Source organism: Chiloscyllium plagiosum, unplaced genomic scaffold (assembly GCF_037043375.1).
Source record: "Chiloscyllium plagiosum isolate Xiang-an unplaced genomic scaffold, Cpla_swu_hap1 HiC_scaffold_26, whole genome shotgun sequence".
NCBI classification, from domain to species: Eukaryota; Metazoa; Chordata; class Chondrichthyes; order Orectolobiformes; family Hemiscylliidae; genus Chiloscyllium; species Chiloscyllium plagiosum.
This window is the reverse complement of record NW_028270164.1, coordinates 46534437-46560147: the sequence shown is the minus strand read 5'-3', so window position 1 is coordinate 46560147 and position 25711 is coordinate 46534437. Positions and strand designations below refer to the sequence as shown.

Here is a 25711-nt window from a genome sequence, read left to right as displayed (position 1 = left end):
GGTATATAAAAGCCAGTAATACCACAACCTAGATGTTGTGAGGTAGATGAAGCTTTGATATTGGAAATGTCCAACCACCACATTCAAATCCTGGAAGGTAGCTCCAACTGAAAACAGACAATGACCTACTCAGGATTTGGGTGCATTTTTAACCTCACCATTGTGTTGTCTGTTGCCCAGCAGCAGCAATATGTTAAGAAGATCTCACAAGCCTGAAAAGGCTCAGATAAATTAAGCTTCTTGTGGGTCATCACGAGGAGAAGTCCCTCCTCTTCAGGCTTCACATGGAAACTTTTGATCTCCCCAGGTACTGCCTTCAGCTATAGCTGGGGCGGTGATGGTTCAGTGTTATTATCGTTGGACTGTTAATTCAGAGACCCAGGTCATGTCTGGGGACCTTGGTTTGAATCCTGCCATGGAGCATTGTGGAATTTGAAACCAATAATAAAAGAAATCTGCAATTAAGAGTCTAATGAAGACCATGAATCCATTACTGATTGTTGGGAAAAATGTCCTTCAGAGAAGGAAACGACCACCCTTATTTGGTCTGGACTACATGTGGCCCGAGACCCATGGCAATGTGGTTGACTCTTAACTGCTCTCTGGGCAATTAGGGATGGACAATAAATGCTGGTCTAGCCAGTGATCATACATCCCATGAATGTATTAAAAAAATTCACAAATTTTACTCTTCCAGATTACTATTATGCCTTTTACCCCTTCCTGATTGTGTCTTGAGATTTCTGTCTGTCTCTCTGACCACAAGAGATCGCTCCCACAGAGTCCCAGTTAAAACCTCTTTCAACTAAATTTCCATTCCCATTCACCAGCTCCCAGTGTCATTCTGGTCAGAAGCTGGGCTGGGAGTATAGATGTACTTGTTTAAATGAGGCTCTATTGTTAAGATAATCGCACCTTTTACCCTTCGATGTACTTCAGTCTTGATTTCAGATAAGCACTCTGTGATTTACTGGGTGTGATGAGTGATCAACTTACTGTGAGACATAATCAAATTATGAATAATTGTATGTTGTGAGCTACAGCACAAGCAAAATGGATTGAGATTATATCTTACAGATTTACCATATTTTCCTTACAAGTATAAAAGTAAAGAAGCTTTCATCTCAGTTTTTGTCAATGAATGAGGGTCTTTATCTCAGAGATTAAATGGAAATGGTCAAACACAAACTTGAGTTCTTCTCCTATCATTGATATATTAATATGAAGTATAATTAAGTATCAAGTTAGCAAATATTAGGTAACATGGAATCTTTGATTAGTTGAGCTAATATACTTATTGGTGTTTCTAGAAGCTCAGATCAGCATTAAAATATATTCAATATATATCCTTGTGGTTTGCTGCAATGTATTTGAGACATTGACACGCTTTAATGCAAGGAATATTCAAAGAACATGCTCTCGAACAAAGAAAATGGCCTCCAGCAATTTTATTTTAATGAATTTTATGTAATTTTAATTTGCTAATGATTCAAAGAAGTCCACAATAAAATAAAAGGCTTCTAAAAGACATCAAGAGAATTCCATAATAATGACACTCAAGCAAAACTTTGGAAGTGGCCTTTGCAAATGAATTAAATGTAGAAAAGATTTAATGCTTAGATGTCTGGTAGTTTATTCTGTGATGCACAAAATACCTATTTATAATGCAGGAGTATGATTCCAATTACTGACTGTATTCGTGTATTTTACTTCAAACTTAAATGAAGCATTTAAAACTTCTTGTTTTTGCTTTATTCACTTTTCAGATATTCCTCTGTTTAGATCTATCAATTTATTTCTCCATTATTTCTAGACCATATCCAACTGATTGTCTACCTATTATTTTCTGAGTTTCAACTTTGCACTAACTTGTTTTTCATGCCTCTGGTCCAAAACAGACCAGTAGGTTAGTAGCTAAGGAATGTGTACCTTCAGACATGTGTTCCTAATGCACAGTGTGGTTGAAGAGCAGTCCATGTGTTTTTTTAAAATAGGGTCTGCATACTTTACATAAAATGCTGTCATCAGTCCTCTTCCTATTCTCACCGAGTATCTTTCTTTTCGTTTATAGCACAGAGTGAACCACAAATAATGTCTCAGCAGATCAGGGTCTTATCTTCAGTAATAAGACAAGGTTTATTATATTAAAATGACAACATACATGTTACATTATATTAATGGTATTATAATGACTATCTCCAGTGAAAACTGGCCAGAACTGCCCTAGACTCTTTCAGACTACTCAAACACTTCCCAGAGACAGTGTGATATATCAGAGTGGGTGAAGCTTCTTATGATTAACCATTTCATATCCATCGCCTTATTTGATTCTGGGAGAGGAAGTTCTGGTCTTGCAAGAGACATAGTTAATCCGTAACCCCAGGGAAAACTTCAGTGAGCCTAGGGGAGAGAGGAGGCTAATGGTTTATAATTCCAGAGAATTCAGTGATCCTGGAAGATGTGTTAGTTTTGAATGCTGGGAGTCAATGATCTTGGAGAATAGGATGGGGCTGAGACACAGTTATCCTGAAAAGAGCTACAGATGATTTTTATTGTTGAGTGGGTGTGTTGTGTGGAGGTGATTTTGGTACTGGTGGACATTTCAGACCCCTCCTTATGGAAGCCAGCATCATCCAAACAGATGTGACGGAGATGGAGAAACTGGGAGAATGGAATGGAGTCTTTACAGGAAATGGGGTTAAAGATGTTTAGTCAAGGTAACTGTTGGAGTCAGTAGGTTTATAATGGGCTTGTATTTCCAGCATCTGCAGTTCTTTGTTTTTGACCTTAACTCTGTGCCCTGTTTTTCTCGATCCTTCCATCAAGCATACAGCATTTCTCTAACTATTGTATTCAGATCTTTCATGGTATTGAACATGTCTATTAAATCCTCTCTCAAATGTCTCTTCTTCAAGAAAAACAGTCCTAACTCCTAGAATATATCTACATAACTGAAATTCCTCATTCCTAGAGCCATTCCCTGAATCATTTTTGCACGCCCTTTAATGCCGTCCTGTTTTAAAAATGGAAATGTATTTTGCACAATAGTGATAATGAGCTAATCTGTTTGCTGATGGGACATGGGGCCTTAGTTATGTCATATTTTATAGTAGTAGTACATTAGATGAGTAGATTCCAATGTTGAAATGTATATTTGTAACTGCAGAATGAATTTGTGTTACTTATAACACAATAATAAAAGCATATGCTACAACTGTTAGTGAACAGGGAGCATTAACAACAAAAAAGAAACCTTTGTTTTAATTTGCATTTACAAAGCATTTTTATATTGGAAAAGCATATCGTTGCTACTCCTGGAAGTGTTACAAACTAATATGAAGGAAGTTGAGGTAACAGTTTGCCAATGAACTTGCTGTTAAGAATGTTTTATAAAAGTTTGGAGGTATCTGTTGTACTTAATTCCAGAATTTAGGACATAAGTAGTTGAAGGGTGGGCACCAGAAGTGAGGGGTCGATTTTTGAGTAACATAAAAGCTCCAAAAGGCCGAGGGTAATGACTTTATTGAATTATTGGAGTGCAGCATTTCAGCTTGAGTAACATCCAAAATAAACCAGTCAAATTGAAGGAGCATCCAGTCAAAGAAAGTGTAAGAACTTTTGGCCTCTGGAGAGGGAGATTGTCATTGGAGATTGAGCAAGACCTGGATCTGCGAGAATATACAATGATTCATCAAGCCAAAATGTGCCAGGCCAAGTGGGTGTGTAATTAAGTATTGCTGATAATACAATAATGTACTGCCAGGTGTCAACCACCAAAATGGTGCAGACAGTAGAAACTTGGACAGCAGGGTTCAATTTAGTTAAAAAAAAAGGTTTTTCAAATAATTATTAGACAGCTACTAATGTCTGTTATATATGCTGTATTGGAGATCGGCAAAAAATTATCTAGATTAAATGTTAATATAATATTTCAATGTGGAGATTCAAGCTCATGTAGATAAAGAGCTTGAATTGGTGAGGATTGTAAGAAAGCCATGAATACACAAACAATCTCAGAGAGGTAATCAGTGACTCCATCACCTAGAAGGATAAAGATTCTCTACACCAACATCTCACAGATGACCTTCTAGAAGTTTATAAAATACTAGGGACACAGACAGTGTTGATGGTAGTTGTCTATTCCCTGGGATAGGGGGATTTGAAGTCTAAGGGGCACATTTTAAGGAGGGAGCAGAGGGATTTTTAAAAAGACATGAGGGACTTTTTTTTTTACACAGAGGATGGTTTGCATATGGAATGAACTTCCAAAAGTAGCAAGGGGTGAATGTGCGTACAATTACAATGTTTAAAAGACATTTGGAGAAGTACATGAATAGGTAAGGTTTGGAGGGATATGGGTCAGGAGCAGGCAGGAGGGACTAGTTTAGTTTAGGATTATGGTCAGCATGGACCAAAAGGTCTGTTTCCATGCTGTATGACTCTATGAGCCATATATTAGAGATTAGAGTCCCTACAATATGGAAACAGGCCCTTCAGCCCAACAAGTCCAAACTGGCCCTCCAAAGAGTAACCCACCAAGACCCATTCCCCTACCCTATATTTATCCCTGACTAATGCACCTGACACTATGGGCAGTTTAGCATGGCCAATTCACCTGACCTGTACATCTTTGGATTGTAGGAGGAAACGAGAGCACCTGAAGGAAACCCACACAGACACGGGGAGAATGTGCAAACTCCACACAGACAGTCACCCGAGGCTGGAATCGAACGTGGGTCCCTGGCACTGTGAGGCAGCAGTGCTAACCACTGAGCCACTGTGCCATCCACATGTGTTGCCAATGAATCATGAAAAGTGATCTGTTTTGAAAGTGTGACTGGAATGTTCAGACTGTTGTAAATGATGAAAGACAGGTGGACTGTAAATGACCTGTTGACACGGAATGAGAAACTCAAGCAATAAGCCGCACCACCAAACAAGTGTAATGAGAAAACCATCCTCACAATAGTGATAACTTTGACCAACATTGAAGGTGAGGGCTTTCATTAGGGACATAAAATCAGGACAACTATTATTGGAGCCTGGGCCAATGCCTTTAGCAGAAGCTATCTCACCTTACAGTGAGGGTGATCTGACTGGACTGGTCCTGACAAGTGGTCTTCCTGCTGAGAGGAGCAGGAAATCAGAACAATAGACAACCCAGAAAAAAATAAAAGTCAGTCCAAAGAGCTATGTTTATAGATAAGGACCATAAACTATGCTGATCAAGACCTGAAGTCAGATTGCTGTCAGTAACTTGCGTGAGCATAGGCTACGGGTAAATCTGCTCCCAAAGTGGGCACCTCTCACTAGTAAATAATCCTGACATTTCCTGATCTGTTGTTGGAAGACAAGCATAAACAGAATCGGAGTTATTGAATGTGCATGTGATACAAGATAACTCAATACCTACCGTTCCTTTCTGTTGTAATACAAGATTCAAAATGTAAGGTCCACAAAATCAAGTTTAGGAACAGAGAATTTTTTTAAAAAAAATCAGCAATCATCAGGGTCGGGGACGCCTTTGGTGGGTTGGAGGTTCATAATAAACATTGTCACAAATTAGTGAGTGCAACGGGAGTTAACAAAGACGCGTCGGTCTGCAATTTGGAGTCGCACCTGAAGTTTGGCTTCTCTGCACGGTTTTTCAACAGGGAGCATTGCACTGGTCTTTGTCAAAGCTCGCATAGCGACCGGCACTATACAGCTGCATTGAATTCTGGTCTAATTGTCACACTTTCTATTCTTTTTGTTTTGCAAGGAAAAGCGGAACCACAGGATTGAAATGAAGGGATGTCTCTTCAGGAGATAGAGGAGAGTGCCTGTTGTAACTTCACTGCAGAAGAACATGTTACATAGACAAAATCCAAGCAAATTTAAGAAAGTAACCAATGTGTCAAATCGATGAAGCGATCAGCTTACTCAATGGCAAGTTTCTATTCTATTTGAAACCTTGCCCAGAATTCAAAATTGCAGTTAAGAGGTTCCCAGAGAGAGAGAGAGAGAGGCCACGCCTCAGCGTCCGCAGTATAAATAAGAGATCTCCCCAAACACTCCCAGAAACATTCCGGAAGCCAGTAAGATTTCAGCAAGCGGTGGATCGTGCAAAGTAGCTGCTCGCCTGCCAATCGTTGACATCAATGTGCCTTTGGATGAAAGGGGAGGTTCCCCATGGGTGGCTTCACGCCGGCGAGTTGCAGATGTGCTCCGCGTTGGACTGAGCGGGTCCTTTCCAGCTCCTGATCTCTTGTCCACTCCGCAAGAGGAAGGATGCCTTATAGGAGATGAGTGCCAACCGAGAGGACCATGTGATCCTGTGTCAAAAGGCCATCGGGCTGGTCAACGAACTGTGCACCAAGAACCTTCTGGAACATGAGAAGTGCCTGGAGTTTGTGTTTTCCTCCTCCAGTCAGCTCCCCAGTGTAACTGAGACAGGTAAAGTAAGGAAACAGCTGATCACACTTAACATTAATGAGAAAGAGAATCCTTTCAATAAGTTTGGACAATAAACCAAGCGCCTTTCATTAAACCAAACTAGCCAACTTAATTCCAACTCAACTAGAATAACATAATGATGGCGAAGGGATCTATAAGATTTCTAACGTAGCTATGAGAAAGTATTGCACGTTCATCAATATCACCCATATGGTTACTTACAGTCCATAAATAGTATTTAACTGGAGTGTTCATCCCAGAATAAAAATTACGATCCGATTGTAAAGACAGCATGTAAAAGTTCCCGAGGAAAGCCAACTGGCGAAACACAGAAGGGACTGTATTCTCTTTAGCATTCTGACTGTTCAGTACAGTCAAGGGAAGCAATGGCACTTTGCACTGCCTGAAATTGCAAGTTGTTCCCTGACAGTCTCTTGGCACTAGAGGGAAACAGTGACCGAGTTCACCCAGGGCAGCAGCAGCAGCAGCAGCCACTAGCTCTCCGAGAGACGCTGAAATCAGCCATCCTACTTCAACTGGCGGTGCTGGGAGAGGGAGCCGGGCATCAGATCCTGCTGCCTGTCCTCTCGGACACCTGACTGCACACTGCTGGAGGTGTTTGTTATTCAAAAACATGTTTTCCTTTCGATGAGAATCCATCCTTCGTGAGAACCGGCGATCACTAGTGAGTGATAAGGTCTGTTTGTGAGTTGACTTTTTGCAAAACAGAAATGCTTGGTAGAGCAAGATTATTGAAATTTTAAGCCCGTGGGCTAGACCATGTTGCGTGTCCTCTCTGTACAATGTGATCCCTAGATAGCCAAGTGAGTTGATTTCATCAAGCTATAGATTGGAGTGTCCAGTCTCTCTGTCACATTCACTGTCCATTTCTTGTATCTATTCCAGTTATGAGGGGGTGCATCTATCAGCTTTCCTGCACACACTAGGCTAAGTTCCACAGTCTGCTTTCGAGCCCACAGGCGGCGTTTGGGTTACTCGAGAGAAGTCTGTTTTCCGGCTGAGGTTCGGTTAACAGTTTGAACAGAAGCTGCAGGTGAAAGTTGGCGTTAAGGCAAGGTGTTTGGTGAAGTTGTCTTGCCATCTGTTGATTCCGAGACTGTGCCTGAGCACCCGAGTTGCGATTTGGGTCCCCCGGGGAGGAGGATCGCGGTCATGTTCCCTGCCGTGCGGTTGTGCTGAGGAGCTGTCCAGTGCTGAATCTTCAATCACGTTCTGAGTCAGTCGGGATCTCGGCCGGTGTGAGAGGAACATTCCTCGCCATATTTAACAGGCTTTCTGAATTGTTCTTTTCAGATTTCTGTCTGCAGGTAGTAGTGGAACATTTTTTTAAAAATATGTCTTCCCTGAAATTTGTGTTGTTTTCGTGTGGGCTGCAGTTGAGGGGATTTTAAGGTTCTATTTCAGGTTTTGAAGTGTTAACCTTGAATATTATCTTGCTACGGTTATCATTGGTCCAATTGGCTATGTCAGGCCAGGATCAATGTTAAGACTTGAGAGTGTTTGCATTTGGTGTTTTGTGTGCTGTGAAGAGACCTTGCAGCTGTGTTGTGCAAGTAGAATTTACACGTTATTGCCTGGCAGCTTGAGACTGTGACTTGAGATCAGGTGAGTAAACGAACCAGTGCCAAATCTTAAAATTATATGGAAAAATGGTTTCTTTCCAGATGAGGTAAGTTGTGTGTTAGGTTGGAGTAAAGACGCATTGTACGACTTCTTAAAACTAAACGCTTAAAACCCGCTTGTGATAAGTGGGTGCTGTCTAGCACACCACCCTTCGGGAAAGGGTAGCTCAGGACTGTATGTGTACAGCAGCTGAATTTATAAGTTCAATGGTGAAGTTTTCTGGAAAGCAGGCTGGGTTCATTTGCCAGACCTGTCCCATACTGTAACTTACGCCCTGCTGTTGTTAAGCTTACACTGAAAAGGTTAAAACATCCTGAGCTTGAGACCGACTGGGGAAAGGTACCAATGATATCGGGAGGCACTGAATTCTTCTCACGGCTGTCATTCGAGAAAGCTCATGAATAGAGAGACGGCGAGATGCAGCTCCGTTGTAATTGTGTGGAGGCTATAGGATTCCAAAGGTGAGTCCGACCACTTCAATACAACCTTCCCATCTGCTGAAACATACGACTGATGACTGTCTATTCCCGCCAATGTGTGTGTAGATAATGATTACGTTGTCTACCTGATGTTCCACCTAGCAGTTTAATCGTTACTGACTGTTGTTTTGCCTCTCTGACTCTTGCAACCCAATGTCCTCATCGGTGTTATTGAGCACGGAATTATTTGTCTTCCTCAAGGCAGGACATGAAGTGGTTCAGTTTAAGTAATCGCTGCCAGGTTTATGGGCAGAACTGTACACACACACTTGCACACACATACAGGCACACACAGGCGCACACACACAGGCGCACACACACAGGCACACACACAGGCAGACAGGCACCCCCACACAGACACAGATGCACTCACACACAGGCACACACATAGAGACACACGCACTCACATACACACACACAAGCACACACATACACACAGGCACTCACGCACACACACACCCACAGGCTCTCATGCACAAACACACACGCACAAACACACACACACAGGCACACACAGATCTTTCCCCGGAGATTATGCTTCTTTGATAAGAAGGTATTCGGCTGCAGCTTACACAGTGGGTTTTGTGGCGATCGAAACACAGGGGCTTCAATAGTGTTCACTGTGGAGTAGTCTTTCGTGTGCTCTTTAATCGCAAGAGTTAAACATCAACGCTTTCGAATACAAGGGTTGGAAAGAAGCAGCAGCGGGAACTGAAACCTGAAAATCATTGGATGGTGCAAGGGGTAATTACAATGTTAATGAGCATCTTACTCGATCAATTTATTTTGCCAGCTCAGGGACGTGTTTCCCTTCCATCACTGGTTGCCTTATCTTTTCAAAGTATGAAGGCATTTGTCATAATTTTTAATGAGATTTGTATTTTTTGGCATTTGGCATCTATGACTCTATATTTTCTTGTTAAAACGAGGGTCTGTGTTCACATCGACCGGTCACAAAATGCACCAAATATGCAGATTATTGGGACCCTAAATCTAGGTTAGAACAATAGTCACATCAGCTAATTGACTGTGTACGCTTTAGAACATCCAATTTTGTGAGACCAATCGGTTACTTACTTTGGACATTACATATTGGCGATATTCCCTCCAGGGTTGGGATTTCATTCAGTAAGGTGCACTCCAGCTGATCCTGTCAGGAATCCAAGGGATTAGTTACACAACAGGGGGAGGAAAACTGACATGGAAATAGAAACTGCTGCTCATACTCAACAGGTCAGGCAGCATCTAGGGAGCAGGAAACAGGACAGAAACAAGTACATAATAGATGTGCCAGGTTTTCAGCAAGTGCATGGCAGGGTGAGGAGAGAGGAGGAAATACAAGGGCAGGAGATGTGGGGGGGGGGGGGGGGGGGAGATGGTGGTAAGTATGTGATTGACAGAAATGATTCAATAACAAACAAATGATGGTGTGTGACTACAGGTGGTGGCAATTGAAGCAGAAGCAAGAAGCTGGGTCGAGAAGAATTGTTACTAGTAATAGCAAAGTTATCATCGCCTGTGCTACCTGAAAAGGAAAGGTTATATCTAAAAGCATTAAAACTATTAGTTTTGCTGTGAATTTCGGCTATTAGGCTTTTTAATGATTTAATCCAATTCTATTAACGGATATTAATGGTTAACTATCATCTAACTAGTGACCTATTTAGTTGGTTCTTCAATTGCTTTGGTAAATACATAGTCAGATATCTTTTACTTTCTGGACTATCCAGTCAAATACCCCAACTCTGCATCTGGCAAGTACTTTATGATAAAGCATTGGTCACAGTTGGAAGTACAAGTAACAAAAAAACACATACTCTATTTGTTAATCATTAAATTATTCTTTCAAAGTAAAACTACTTATTTGACCAAATTTAAAAACTTTCAAGTTTGAAATACATATGCTTCATTCAAGGTTTACATCTCATGCTCATCGCAACTAGCTCCATCCACTTTCAGGTTGAGTTTGTTTGTCCCAGCAAGATGTACATGGCAAAGTGATTGTTGAGAGTGAAGATAGAAACTGAATGGTTGATTAATGATAACGTGCTTATTCCAGTCATACCTCTGTAACTTTAATTGCACATCCCATTGAAATATATTTGACAGGCAAGCTTCTTCTAGCAACTACACATGAATCTTTTCAAAAATACCTTGTGGCTAGCCCTTTGGCAAATTGAAAGCAATCCTATTAAGATTGGAAATGCATTGATTTGTTTTTAAGTGAAATATCAATAACAGACAAGAAGAACTGTGTATGCGTGCACCCATTATTATAAGAGCTGCACAACGGCTGACTAATTTAGAGAATAATAACTTGCATAAATGATATATATTTAAAGTCAATTGACAGGAAACGTTTTTTAAAGAGTAAGCCAGGCTCCTCCAAGTATAAGTCCTTCTGATAAGAACTTTACGTTGTTAAACAACAAATTTGGGTGAAGGAGTTGGGACATTATGTTGAGGTTGTACAGGGGCATTGGAGAGGTCTTTTCTGAAGTACTGTGTATTGTTCTAGGTGCCCTGTTATAACTCAGATATAATTAAACTGGAGAGGTTTCAGAAGAGACTTACCAGGATGCCAGGAATGGAGGATTTGAGTTATAAGGAGAGGCTGGATGGGTTGGGACATTTTTCACTACAGCGTAAGAGTATGAGCGGTAATCTTGTAGAGATTTATAAAACCATGAGGGGCATAGATAAGGTGAATGGCAAGGATCTTTTCTTTAGGGTGGGGAATTTCACGATTTGGGAGCATATGTTTAAGGTGACAATGGAAACATTTTTAGTTAGAGAGTGTTTTTTGTATGGAATGAACGTCCAAAGGAAATGATGGATGCTGGTACAGTTACCATGTTTAAAGTACATTTGGATAAGTACATGAATTAGAAAGGAGAGATTTGGGGCAAATACAGTCAGGTGGGATGAGTTTAGTTTAAATTATAATTGGCATGGAGTAGTTGGACCGAAAGATCTGTTTCAATGCTGTATGACCCTCTGACTCTAATTGACTAGTGCTAGGAAGATGAGTTTAACAGTGCAAGGAGGTCTTTGTAATGGCACAACTATAGCAAGGAGACTGACAGCAAAATAAAACATTTCAAAGCTGGTGCATGTGTGCACATGCAGAAAAGAGCAGAGTGTAATGGTGGTGCTTATTAATGTTACAGTTAGTGAGAAGAAACTAAGCTAACACTTGTAGAGATTTGTCGCCAGTTTGGAGTGGTTTTGGAGAGATTGCAATATGGAAGAAATTTGACCCTATAATTAATTTGCATAGATTCATAGAATAGTTCTGCACAGAGTTAGGATCACTCCGCCCCTTTTGCCTGTGCTGGCTCTATGAAAGAGCTATCCAATTCAATCCCAATTGCCCTTTCTGCCCAGAACCCTGCCCCAATATTCTCACCTCAAGCATTTATCCAATTCCATATTCACAACATGCATTACAGATTATGACATTTTCTCCCCTCTCATATCACTTTTGGTCCTTTTGGTAATTAACTTAAATCTGTATCCCCTGATTACCAATTGTCTTTCTAATAGTGGAGCTGAAAATGTGTTGCTGGAAAAGCGCAGCAGGTCAGGCAGGATCCAGGGAACAGGAGAATCGACGTTTTGGGCATAAGCCCTTCTTCAGGAATCAGGGCTCCTGTTCCCTGGATGCTGCCTGACCTGCTGTGCTTTTCCAGCAACACATTTTCAGCTCTGATCTCCAGCATCTGCAGACCTCACTTTCTCCTTTCTAATAGTGGAAACAATCTGATAACATAAAGGGTTCCTATTGGACTAGATTTATTTGCTGCAGTGTAAATTTCTCAGGCACAGTTTACATTTTATTTCTGCGGTATAGTATACAGAGATGATGAGATGTATAATATCTGCTGTACAATCAAGTAGCTCATGGAAACAAAGACTCATTCTAGAAACACTGTTAAGCATACATAATATACTGTCATCAGTGCTAAGTAAAGTTGCTCTGTTGGTTTATGTATTGTAATGCTATATATTGTCTTATGTATATCTGATGCTGCTGTTAAACAAAGTCATATTTCCTTATAGCAGTAATTGAGCATGTTGCTAGGGATTATGGCCCTCAGCCAAACATTGTGAGTACACTTGTGCATAGACTAAGAGATGAACATGAGTGCTTTAGCTAGCGTGACTTTCAGAGTCTTCGTGACAAACTGAATGAGTGCAGTTGAAGTAGCTTGGATTGTAATGCCAGCAATTTTATCATTGTCCTAACTATTAAGAATATTCTAATCTTTTCACTCTAATTGCTTCCATCAATCAAGTCAATGTTTGTGCTTGTTGCTGCCACTCAACTTTTATTGCTGCCACACATTTTACAGCCTCCTGAGCCCTGTTGTGGTAGTTTCGTATTACAGGAGAGGAAATCATGAGCTTCACAACAAAATGAAAGCTATCATTTCCCTTGCATAGAACAAGGGACTGATTTATTGCAGTTCCTCTTTTACCAGATTCAATGCTGCTTCTCAAACATTAATGTGTTGCTGTACTGTTCATTATTCTGGTGGATTGCTCCTGATCACTCCCTGGCTCAGTGACCTGCTGGGCGTTACTGGTTAACAGGCTGGTAGAAACTGTTTTATTTGATAACATTTTGAAATCCAGCAGGAATTTGAGGGGTTTTGTTAAAATTGAGCATTTTAAAGTTCCAGTGTATTGACTTGGGGTGTTTATTTCCTCTGTGACCCCAGGGGGATCTTTGCAAATTAAAGGAGAGATGGCTTTTTTTTTCTCCTGGCAAATATTTAATCCTCACAACATGGGCTGACACCCAAGCTCCTGTAGCAGTGTTCAGTAAATTTTATACTGTGACAGATTTGAGATTGATTGCTACATGAAGTAACTCCATGGAGGTGTGTGCTGGACCATAACCTGACTCTTGCGCCTGGAGCGTCTCGGAAGAAATTCATCCTCTTCTTCAGGAGGTAATGGCTTCAAGGCTGTGTCATCTATCGTGTTGATCCTGTTCTCAGAGGTTTCTTCAAGACTGGGCAGAGGGGGAGAACCCAAGTGTTCTGACAGCCTTGCTGGATGTTCCGAGGGGCCGGGTATAGTTTGTTCCTGCCCCGTTTGTGAGTTTGCAGCTTTTAAGTGGTTCACGTGCTTTTTCAGGACCACATCACCTACCTGAACTTTGTATGCCATTGGACCTGATCTTGCGTCAACAATGACTCGTACCCATGCAGGGCCATTCCCGTGATTTCAAAACCAAAGTTCATCCCCTGAAGTAAACAACCTGTCTCTCTTAGAGGAATCCTGTGTCCAGCATTGGCATTGCAGATGCCATTTCACCCCCCCCCCCCCCCCCCCCCCCCAAGGTCTGGGGAGATCAGGTTTAACCTGGTGTGGAGTCCTCTCTCCATTAGCTACTCTGCTGGAGCTACCCTTGTAGTTATGTGAGGGGTGGTCCTGTAAGCAAACAGGAATAGGGGCAGTTTGCTATCGAGTGAAGTTGTAGGCTGTTTCTTTAAGCCTGCTTCCAATGTTTGGACTGCTCTTTCTGCTAGGTCATTGGATGACCAATGGCATGGAGCTGTCCTTACATGCCTAATGCCATTCGACTTTAGCAAATACTTGAATTCCCTGCAGGAAAATAATGGCCCATTTTCTGTAACCAACACCTTTTGGGAGTCTGTGTGTTGCAAAAGATGCTGTCAGCTTTCCCATCATCATCCCCATGTTTGACAAAGGAACTCTCTTATTCCAACCACTTTGAAAGGGTGTCTGCAATGACTGAGAACACGGAGACCATGAAAAGACCGGCATAGTCAACATGTAACCAATTCTAGGGTTACCCGGGCATTCCCGCAAATGTGGAGGAACTGCTGGTGGTAATCTTTGTCTTTGTTAAAAATCACACAACCCCAGGTTATAGTCCAACAGGTTTAATTGGAAGCACTAGCTTTCGGAGCGCCGCTCCTTCATCAGGTTGTCCTTGTTGGCACTCTGGGCACTACCCCACTAATGTGGCAATGTCCGCATCCAATCTGGCTACTAGACATAACCTCTCACCAACATCTCCATAGTGGAAACCCCCGGATGACCCTGCTGGAGTTCAACCAGTATCTGGCTCTGCACAATCACTATTGCTCCCCATAATAATATGACGTCATCTATGGTGATCTGGTCTCTCTGGGTCCAGAAAGGTTCCAATTCTGGTTGTGATGGCCCTTCTGTCTCCCCCATCACTGTCAGCAGTTTCAGTTTTGTCAGGATGGGATCATTCTCTGTCCAAAGTCTGATATTGTCAGCGGTGATCGGAAATGGGTCCGAAAAGTTTAAAATCCAGAATAAACTGACTTTTCTAGTGGTGACACCACCGATGGAGTATCTGCCAAAAGGAGGCACCCCAAGACATTCACATTTGCCAGTCGGTTTCCCAAGCAGCATTTTAACTTGTAATTGTGTGCGCACACTATTACAGCCCACTGCTGAATTTGACCTGAAGCAATGGGTGGCACGGTCCTGTCCTCTTTTAGCAGGGGTTTGTGGTGTATTACTATTACAAATTTATGTCCATTCAGGTATTGTCTGAACTTTCTCACACCAATTTCACCCCATCAAGCTTGAGCCGGAGCCTTTTACTACAATCAGTGGGAACTGAACCAGCTACATCCCATAAGAGACCAGAACCCGAAGTTGTACCCTTAACCTGTAAAGCTTCCCCAGTATAGGTTCTCAGTCTGGCCGAGGTCTAATGTAAACTTAAGAGTTGGAGTCCAGAGTGAATTTGCTAAAGACTGCTTCCACAATCACTGATATACCCGCGCTTTTAACCACTTCCATTAGAACTGGGTGACCATTTAACCAGGTGCTTATTTTGGTTCTGATTTGGATGTTGCTAAGAAATTTCACTGTTCCAGATGAGATGTTGATGGACTTTTGAGGGTGAGCCCTTTCCTGGATGCCAGCCTATTGGATAGCTTATTTAATTCTGGCCATCAGTAACTCACATACTGTAACTCATATACTCATATACTGGGAGCATTTTCCAGTGATAAAGGAAGTTGCAGTGCCTGTTTGAAATCCAGTTGGGCATCATCTAGTGTGTGCTTTTTCATGGTTATAGCATTGCTCCCACATTCTAAATGGTCTCACCGCATCTCATTAAGGGTTAAACAAAAATCACATGCCTCTGCCAGTCATCTTAACCTGGTCCAGAATCCCAATATGGATTCCCTTGGATCCAGCACAGCCAAGTAAAACCAACAATGTCTCATACTTAGAGGAGGCTTGGGGTTGTAATGTTCCTTAGCTAAATCAATCAACTCTTGAATGGGGTTTAGTATCTGGTCCCTCTTGGAAAGTTAGCCTCTCAATAATCGAAAAAGCTGTGGATCCACAAACTGTCAGGAGAATTCCTCATTGCTTTTTGTCTGCCCCAGTGTCATTTTCCCAGAAATAAAATGCATTCTTTCCACATACGTATGGGCGGCATGGTGGCACAGTGGTTAGCACCCGGAGAAAACCCACGCAGATATGCCCATCGGAATTGATGGGATGACAGTGTAGAGGGAGCTTTACTCTGTATCTAACCCTGTGCTGTCCCTGTCCTGGGAGTGTTTGATGGGGGGACCCGGGTTCAATTCCCGCCTCAGGCGACTGACTGTGTGGAGTTTGCGCGTTCTTCCCGTGTCTGCGTGGGTTTCCTCCGGGTGCTCCGGTTTCCTCCCACAGTCCAAAAGATGTGCAGGTCAGGTGAATTGGCCATGCTAAATTGCCCGTAGTGTTAGGTAAGGGGTAAATGTAGAGGTATGGGTGAGTTGCGCTTCGGCGGGTCGGTGTGGACTTGTTGGGCCGAAGGGCCTGTTTCCACACTGTAATCTAATCTAATCTAATACTGGGCCCAGTCTTCAACATCAGGCTCAAATAAGTCAACCTTCCCAAATAACAGCATAATGCCAGAAATATTTACCATAACACAAAGGCAACCATTGTGAGTGGAACACTAAAGGGGCATATCTCACTCTTATCACCACTGAAATAATTCCATGAAGGCCTGTATCCCACCACCAAGTCACCCTTTATTTACATGTGAATAGTACATGATACTGTCTCAACTAGCTCAGTGCCGGCTCCTAGAGTGAACAGAGCCCCTGACATCTGTGTCAGCCAGGATTACTTGATTAGGGCTGTTACCCTGGTCCAATCAGGGAACTTATATTCTGAGTCCACCTGGCTCACCTCATTCCAATCACAACAGGCATGTGTTTAACCTCTATATTTCTTGTCTAATTTTATTCTCCGTGCAAAGTGTAGATCTCTTGATTGATGATATTATAGCATTTTTCAGTAAGCTTAGATATGACACAGTGAGGAGTGTGTTATGAAGAGGAACCTGGGATAGTGAATTAAATAAATCCCTAAAAATGGCCAAACACTAAGCTCCCATGGCCTTACATTCAAGACAGCACAAAGTGTTATATCTTTTTATGACCAATAGTTCATTTCCTGCAGTGATGCTCTTGAGATCCTTGAAGGTTGCAGTACAATGGTAATAATAAACTGCAAAGGTAGAGTTACGTTCAATCTGCAGTATAGTTTATCCCTTAAGACCAGTGTTCAGCTATTCTTTGAGGTGCCCATGAATTCTGGAGCTTAATTGTAGCTGAGGCGATTCAACTAACACTGTCAGCTTTTATCCATGATAACTTATTTTGCTCCTTTTTCATTGCTTTACTTGTACTTTGATTTTTCCCTCATCTTTTGTCTCCTTTTCATCTCAATTTGACCTTTTCCTCTCTCCAATGTTGTGAAGCTTGTGACCTGTTACCAAGGTTCAGATTGGTGATCTTACTTTGATTGTCTACTAGCCACATTCTAACGTCATAGTTGAGTAAACCCTGGTGTGGAGCACCTTGTCGTGTGTGGCATCGATTGAACTTTTTATGGTTTTGGAACCTGCTGCCCCCCAGCACGATGTTCTGGAAATGCCAATGGCTAGTGGCATAATGAGATCAAGAAGGCATTTGAAACTTCATGAACACTGAGTCCATAGGTTTATCCCCTTAACCCATAAAACTAAAGGTTGATAAAGGAAGAGCAAATAACAGGGAGGGATTTTGCATGAATAAGAATCAAAATGGATACAGTAAGTGAAATAAAGAGAAGATTAATGTAAAGAAAGAGAGGAAGAGACAAAAAGAAAATAAGAAATTGTTTTTCTTTGAAGCTAAAAACCCGATTGGAAGAATTGGCCGGAATAAGATTGCAGTTTCAATGTTTCCCTTTCTGGGCCTTCAAACAGTTTCATATCTTGTTCATAAATCATGTCATTTAGCAGGGAGCTTACAACATGAAATAAATGGCTGTGGTGAGATTCTTCTGTAATTACAGTGAAAAATGCAGCAATTTCCTGACACTTACTGAGAGCTTGACTTCGAGCTTCAGTTTGTGTGAGGTTAACGGCAATGCCGTGCCAATCAAATTGGCATTAACTCATAACTCATGGCATACAGCTGAAAATGATTTTAAAAGCAATCAAAAACCATTTATTGTTTCTTTAGCACACATAAGTCATTTTGTTTTTGTTCAGGGAATTGAGTTTTTTTATGTTTAAATGCTTAAAAAATGCCCACTGGGGCCTTTGTATCTACAAAATGTCTAATTTTAAGAGGGCTTTCAGGCACCCAAATGGCAGAATAAATAGTGCTAATATTAAATCAGAAACTGCTGGAAAAACTCAGCAGGTCTGACAAGGTCTGTGCAGAGACAAACAAAATTAGCATTTTCAGTTCAAGGTGATTCTTCTTCAGAACTGAGAGTCATATCGGACTCGAAATGCTTACTCAGTCTCGTTCTCCACAGATGTTGCCAGACCTTCCTATCGGAAAGATGTTGTGAAATTTGAAAGGGTCCAAAAAAAGATTTACAAGGATGTTGCCAGGGTTGGAGGATTTGAGTGATAGGGAGAGGCTGAACAGGCTGGGGCTGTTTTCCCTGGAGTGTCAGAAGCTGAAAGGTGACCTTATAGAGGTTTATAAAATTATGAGGGGCATAGATAGAGTAAATAGACAGTCTTTTCCCTGGGGTCGGGGAGTCCAGAACTAGAGGGCATAGGTTTAGTGTGAGAGGGGCAAGATATAAAAGACACCTAAGGGGCAACGTTTTCACACACAATTGCCAGAGGATGTGGTGGAGACTGGTACAATTGCAACATTTGAGCAACATAAGAGGCATTTGGATGGGTAGATGAATAGGAAGGGTTTAGAGGGATATGGGCCGCGTGCTGGCAGGTGGGACTAGATTTGGTTGGGATATCTGGTCGGCATGGACGGGTTGGACTGAAGGGTCTGTTTCCATGCTGTACATCTCTATGACTCTATGACCTGTTGAGATACCTTAGACCTTTCTGTTCTGATTTCACGTTTCCTATGTCTGTAGTATTTGGCTTTTATTTGAGTAACTGGAGCTGAGCTGCTTTGAGATGGTCTTGTGACACAATTGGCAGCATCTTTGCCTCTAAGCCAGAAGCTTCAAGTTCAAGCCCTGCTCCTTGGATTGATGACTCAGGAAGGTGCGTTCATAATATGGCCAGACAGGCGCAGTGTCTGCCTGCAAATCCTTCCACTATGTATTGGTGGCAGGTGGTAAGAATGGGAGAGATTCCAGGTCAGCGATGTTCTGGAAAGAGATTGGAGACACTCCCACCACTATCCATAGCTCCAGACGTCAACATGCATGTAAATGTGTGTGATGCTATTGCTATGTGAACTCCCTAACTGAATTGTAACACACCACTACCAAGTTATCTCAATTAACTTGCCTGGGGATTCTGGGCAGGTCTGTCACCTTGCACATTTTTTTTAAGGCAGGAGATTGCAAATACACAATTTTTACAGACTATTGCTTAAAACTGAATTACTCTGTCTTTGGTTTAGATGATTCTGACCAAATTGCAGATAAGTAAAGCAGCATAATTCTATCCCATGTATATATTTGTAATTATTTGAATTTATACTGGGATGATTTGTCCTGTGTGATACTTATTTGGGGGTCTGAGTCAAGACCAGAGTGCTGGAAAAGCACAGCAGGTCAGGCAGCATCCGAGGAGCAGGGAAATCGATGTTTCGAGCATAAGCCCTTCATCAGGAATTGACATTTCGGACATAAGCCCTTCATCAGAAAATTTCCTGATGAAGCAGTTATGCCTGAACTGGATGTTGCCTGACTTGCTGTGCTTTTTCAGCACTCCACTCTCGACTCTGATGTCCACTCTCTGCAGTCCTCACTTTCTCCTTATTTGGGGGTCTGGCCATGTATCTTGTGTGTGCAGGGTGGTTATTCTGCATGCATATTAACTGATAATTTCTTGGAGCCTTAGTCTGTGGAAACAAAATCTAAGGTTTAATTGATATAATCTCCCATCTTATTCATTATTTTTCTTTGGTAATTTTGGGAACACAACTGCAAATGTGGATAGACTAAATTGGCAAATTTATCCTTGCATTTTTTTTTTGCTGTGATTTGTTTTGTTGCTTTGTGTCAATTAATAAGATTAGCATACAAGATTCATGAGCTACTCACCAAGTGCTGTCAGAGTGGATTAGTCAAAAGTAGCCATTCACACGTGGCCTTCAGAGCACGTACATTTGGTATTGAGTAGCTTCCTACAGCATTAGCTTTGCAATAAAACTGTTGCAGAAAAGGCCTTAAAGAAATGTCAATAAGAAAGCTGTAGCCCGATGGATGTGAAGTTAGAAGAAGATTACGTTGTGTTCTTCCTTAAGTTGGTAGGAGATTTTCTTCTTCATGACTAAACAGTTGTTTTCATTACATTAGATCACCAGATGCATTGACCTGAGATCCATCTTATACCTACAACTGGCTGATAATGATCATGATCTTTTATGTGTGATGATTTAATGTGTCCAACTGACAATGGCAGAGATATGGATAAAAGCAAATTACTGCGGATGCTGGAATCTAAGCTTTGACAAAGGGTCAGTGAGACTCGAAACGTCAGCTCTTTTCTCTCCTTACAGATGCTGCCAGACCTGTTGAGATTTTCCAGCATTTTCCAGGGTGAGAATGGGGTGGAGGGTAAGGGGAAGCCACCCTTCTTCAGAGAAACCGGCAGAGGAGGGGATCACATTGGGATCCTGAACCAACATCCATTGGGCGGCACGGGTTCAATTCCCGCCTCAGGCGACTGACTGTGTGGAGTTTGCACGTTCTCCCCGTGTCTGCGTGGGTTTCCTCCGGGTGCTCCAGTTTCCTCCTACAGTTCAAAGACCTGTAGGTCAGGTGAATTGGCCATGCTAAATTGCCCGTAGTGTTAGGTAAGGGGTAAATGTAGGGGTATGGGTGGGTTGCGCTTCGGCGGGTCGGTGTGGACTTGTTGGGCCGAAGGGCCTGTTTCCACACTGTAATGTAATCTAATCTTAAAACCCAGTTCTAAGGGCCAGGAATATTTCTGTATGTTTATTCCATTTTAGTTGTTGATACAAACTTAAGTTAATTGAACAATTTCATTCCTTATTGAAGTGTCATTGAAACATTTAAAAATTATTATGTTGTGATGAACTACCTTGCATCCCCAAAAATTATGAACACTATTTTTTGTCTCGATAAGGAATGAGCCTTGTCTGATCCTGTTGTAATTGCTTCTGAAGCCTTTCTTTTCTGCTGTAATTCATCTCTGGCCAGACTCTTGCTTCTCTCCAATAATGTTTCCAACCCTTGGAGCCCAATGGCCAACTTCTGTTCCTATTTTATTTCTTGATATCACCCCAAACCTTTCATTCCTCCGATTCCAGCTACTTAAATATCCCCAGTTTCCGTATCTCTGCCCAAAGAGAGAAAATGCTGGAAAATCTCAGCAGGTCTGGCAGCATCTGTAAGGAGAGAAAAGAGCTGATGTTTCGAGTCTAACTGACCCTTTCTCAAAGCTCACAAAGCTTTGTCAAAGCTTAGATTCCAGCATCCGCAGTAATTTGCTTTTATCCATATCTCTGCCATTGTCAGCTGGACACATTAAATCATCGCACATAAAAGATCATGATCATTGTCAGCCAGTTGTAGGTATAAGATGGATCTCAGGTGAATGCATCTGGTGATCCAATGTAATGAAACCAACTGTTCACAGTAAAGCAGTCACATTGTACATGAGATAGAGAAATTATATGGGTGGCATGATAACTCAGTGATTAGCACTGCTGCTTCACAGCACCAGGGGCCCAGGTTTAATCCCAGCTTTGGGTGATTGTCTGTGTGGAGTTTGCACATTGTCTCCATGATTGTGTGGGTTCTCTCTGGGTGTTCCGGCTTCCTTCCACCATCCAAAGATGTGCTGGTTAGGTGAATTGCCCATAGTGTTCAGGGATGTGTAGGTTGGGGCGCATGGGTCTGAGTGGGTTACTTTTTGAAAAGTTAGAGTGGACTTGTTGGGCCAAATGGCCTGTTTCCACTCTGTAAAGGATTCTGTGACCATATTTCTGCAGATCACATATTGGTTTTCCGTTTGTCCTTTCACAGGATATTAACGCCATTGGCAAGAGAAGCATTTGTTTCCCAACCCTAATTGTCCTTGTGAAAGTGGTTAGAGAGCTTCCTTCTCGAACCGCTACAGTCCATGTGGTGAAGGTACACCCATAGTGCTGTTCATGGTGGTGGGGGGAGGGGGGTGTTCCAGTATTTTGATCCACTGACAGTGAAATCATTTCTAGTGCTTACAATGAAGCTGGATGATCTGTCTGGTTTCATTCTTCCTTAACCTTTCTGCAGCAGTTTAATGGCTTCAATCGTTTCACAGATCTTGGGGTCTGCAATTATACCTGGCCCAGGAAAGGATGACAGATTTCCTTTCCTAAAGTTCAGGTGTGTTTTTCCAATAATTTTGTAATTTAATGGTCATCATAAATGAAACTACAAGGGGTCCCCAATTTACAAATTCCTGACTTACCAAACTTGTAGTATGGACATGGATGCAATTTTAAAGACCCAATAAGTGAACATTTCCCAAACCTATGAACATCCCCTTTATATTGTCCTGTGTTGTGTTCAAGTTGTATACAAATTAACTTGTGAACAGACTACAGAACAGAATCCTATCACAACCCAGGAACAGATTATAGTTTTTTTTTTCCCCTCTGATTTATGAATGAACTTCACCAGACCGTATGGTGAGGTTAGGTCCTGTTTCTCAATTAGACCAGATGTCTGGATTACCCCAGTCCAGTAACATTTTCACTACACCACTATCCCCACATGTACTATCTGTCCTTCCTCTGCAGTTTTCTGCTTGAAGGTAGGTCCAATCAACAACGAAAAAATCTCTACAACTGATGAGGACAAGGAGGCAGATCCCACATCCACCCATTGGAAGGTGGCTGAAACCCCATTGTCTCGAACTTGATCACACCAACCAGTCAACCAACTAAACCAAACTGGCTCCAAGTTGCCTTGGCAACCTTCACTTTTACAGGAATGTTGTAGTCTGGAGCTATAGGGGTGATGGCAGAGACTCCAGTTCCTATCCATTAACCTGGTTGCTCAGGAACCTCTCCTGCTTTTCCAACCTACCGTTGACACATGCTCGAAGGATTTACATGTTGATCATCAGCTTATTTAGCCTGTGTGATGCACATATCTTCCTTGGCTGTCAAGTCCTGGAGTCCCATCCAGAACTCCTGACTCAGAAACAAAGGCATTATCCACTACACCACAATGTCTCTGCTCCCCATTATTTGAGGTAAACATTTGATAAGAGCAGCATAAGGAGCAATTAAGATCCTCAGACAGCACCTACCCAAACCCACAACCACTTCTATCTAGAAGACAAGGGCAGCAAAAACATGGGAACACCATCACCTGCAAGTTCCCCTCCAAGCCATTTACTATCCTGACTTGGAAACATATCATTGTTCTTTTAGTGTCACTAGGTCAAAATCCTGGAATTCCTTCCCTATGATATTGTGGATCCATGCGCACCGCATGGACAGCAGTGGTTCGAGATGGTAGCTCACCACCACCTTCTCAAGGGCAACTAGGGATAACAATAAATGTGAACCCAGTCAGTGACAGCCATATCCCCATGAGTGCATTTAAAAAAATTCAAGGAGATAATGATCTCCTTACAACTGAATCCCAATTCTCCCCCTCCAAATATTGGGAGTTTTGTTAGACTTGTTGTGTTCTAGATGCAGTAGATTGAAGATTAATTATACAGATCAGGCATAAATCTACCATATTAATAATTAATGTCTCAGTCTACATTTAGTAGACAAATGCTTTTATAATAATCAAGTGTCCTCAATAAATCTTCCCAGAGCCAGTCCTTAATGAATTTCACCATTGAATCCAGCAGAATGAGCAATTAAAAAACGTAATATGATTCCCACACTATAAAAAGTACAAGAAATATGTGTTAATTGCTTTATGCTTTTGGAATGCAATTATTTCTGGTCTGCATGTTCTAACAAGTGAAGCTATTATGCAGTTACATAATGTATGCTTTTTTCACATTTGCACTATATTAGTCACAAAAGTCCTGAATGATTCAACTTAGGGACAACAGAGGCCAAATTGGATAGCCACTGAAAAGATGCATTGGCATTGAGTTATAATATTAACCTGGGTGCTTTTATTGTTGCCATTCATTTGAAAGATCTCTGCATTCAACAGTAGCCTGATGTTCATTGTTTTATCACTGGGCCAAGACAATGAGTGATCAGCATTGATTAAAGCTAACCTGAATAAATGAGCATTTAACCACTGCTTAAATGTGGTTTGCCATCTCAGAGCAAGACCAGAAGATGAGAGTTGTGATTGAAGAGAATATAAAATGTGGAAAATCAGGGACATATCAAAAGGGAAAAGAAATTACACTGGAATCCTTGTAAAGAAGGTAAGGAGATCTAGAGGATCTCCTATCAGACAGTCAGATGGCAGAGAGTCAGGCAGGTAACGTTAAAGCCCAAAGAACTGGATTCGGTGTTACAAGACATGAATGCCCTCACATAAGTGATCAGTATCAATGAATGCCACTTTAAATGTTATATCCTAGCAACTGCAATGCAAGCCTCAGCTAAATCACGTCACTCATCATTTATCTACCAATGATCTCTATTAATTAGCAATCATTCCCAACAATCATATTCCTCATCCTCACCCTCACAACTGTAAGGCACATATCCTGCACCTTGCAAAACTCCCAGCTTAATCACAGCTGATAGGCAGACTTTACAAAACCAACTCACAAATTTCCTTCTCTCTTAGACAACAGGCTACACAGTTATCAGGAGCAGGGGCTAACTGGAACATGATAAGCTGGCTGACATTGCATAAACTCGAAAAGGGACTCAGTGCTGTCCATTATTGGGACAGTAATTGTTGAGGACAAGGTGAATGGTCGGATGAAATCAGTGATGATGGCAGTGTTCTCACATGGAACACTCCTTCTCACTTCCCATTTGTCCCAGAGTATTTACTTCTGAAGAAGTGTGGATGGAATAACGAGGCACCTCTTGCTTTCGCCTTGATCCCATTACCACCTCTCCCATTCCTGCATTTTCCTTGCAGTCCTTTAGGAAAGATAGGAAAATATGAAAAAGTGTGCAGAAAATATTCATGAGAATGGTTTAAAAGAGGAATATTATTATGTAGATGGATTGAAGCATTGTGTTTGGAGAAGGGAAGGGAAGATAGAGAAGATAATTGTTGGAAGTATTCAAAATCAAGAGGTGTCTGGGATGGAGTAAATAGGGTGAAACTGTGTCCTCCTGATGTAAGGATTGAAAATGAGAGGGGGCATTGATTAAGATAATTGACAAAAGAAATAATGAGATGAGGAAACACTTTGTCATGCAGCATGTAGTTAGGATTTGGGAGGCACTGCTGACACATATGGGGGAGGCAGGTTCAGTCCAGGTACTTAAAAGTTATTTAGATTCTTATCTAAAAAGGAAGAAGGTCAGAGCTATGTCAAGAAGCCAGGGGAATGAGTGCTCTTCTCATTCAGAGAGTTAGTGCATCCACTAATGATGTTTGGGGTTTACGATATGTTAATCTGCATAACATACATCACATAGAGTCAGGTATCTGATTTTTGTTTCCATATTCACAAAGCCATATAGAGATTGTTTTAATCCATTCATTGGATGTGGATGTCGCTGGCTGCC

At 41.7% G+C, this 25711-nt stretch overlaps 1 protein-coding gene and 1 long non-coding RNA gene across 5 annotated transcripts in view; both read left to right on the top strand.

The window, feature by feature from the left end:
* The first annotated feature begins 5473 nt into the window (after positions 1 to 5473).
* LOC122563291 (synaptotagmin-6-like) overlaps positions 5474 to 25711 on the top strand; it is a 299429-nt gene continuing 279191 nt past the window's right edge. For 2 of the 4 annotated variants that reach the window (XM_087973676.1, XM_043716993.2), the window contains exon 1: positions 5474 to 6435. In XM_087973676.1, the coding sequence (XP_087829802.1) occupies positions 6285 to 6435 (151 nt within the window). In that variant the 5' untranslated portion in view covers positions 5474 to 6284. Of the gene's footprint in view, positions 6436 to 6677; positions 7133 to 7293; positions 7764 to 25711 lie in introns of those variants that run through there. The other 2 variants (XM_087973677.1, XM_087973678.1) reach the window with 2 other exon arrangements.
* LOC122563292 (uncharacterized) overlaps positions 8046 to 25711 on the top strand; it is a 114075-nt gene continuing 96409 nt past the window's right edge. The window contains exon 1 of the long non-coding RNA XR_015750956.1: positions 8046 to 8061. This is a non-coding gene — a long non-coding RNA (uncharacterized LOC122563292). The remainder of the gene's footprint in view (positions 8062 to 25711) is intronic.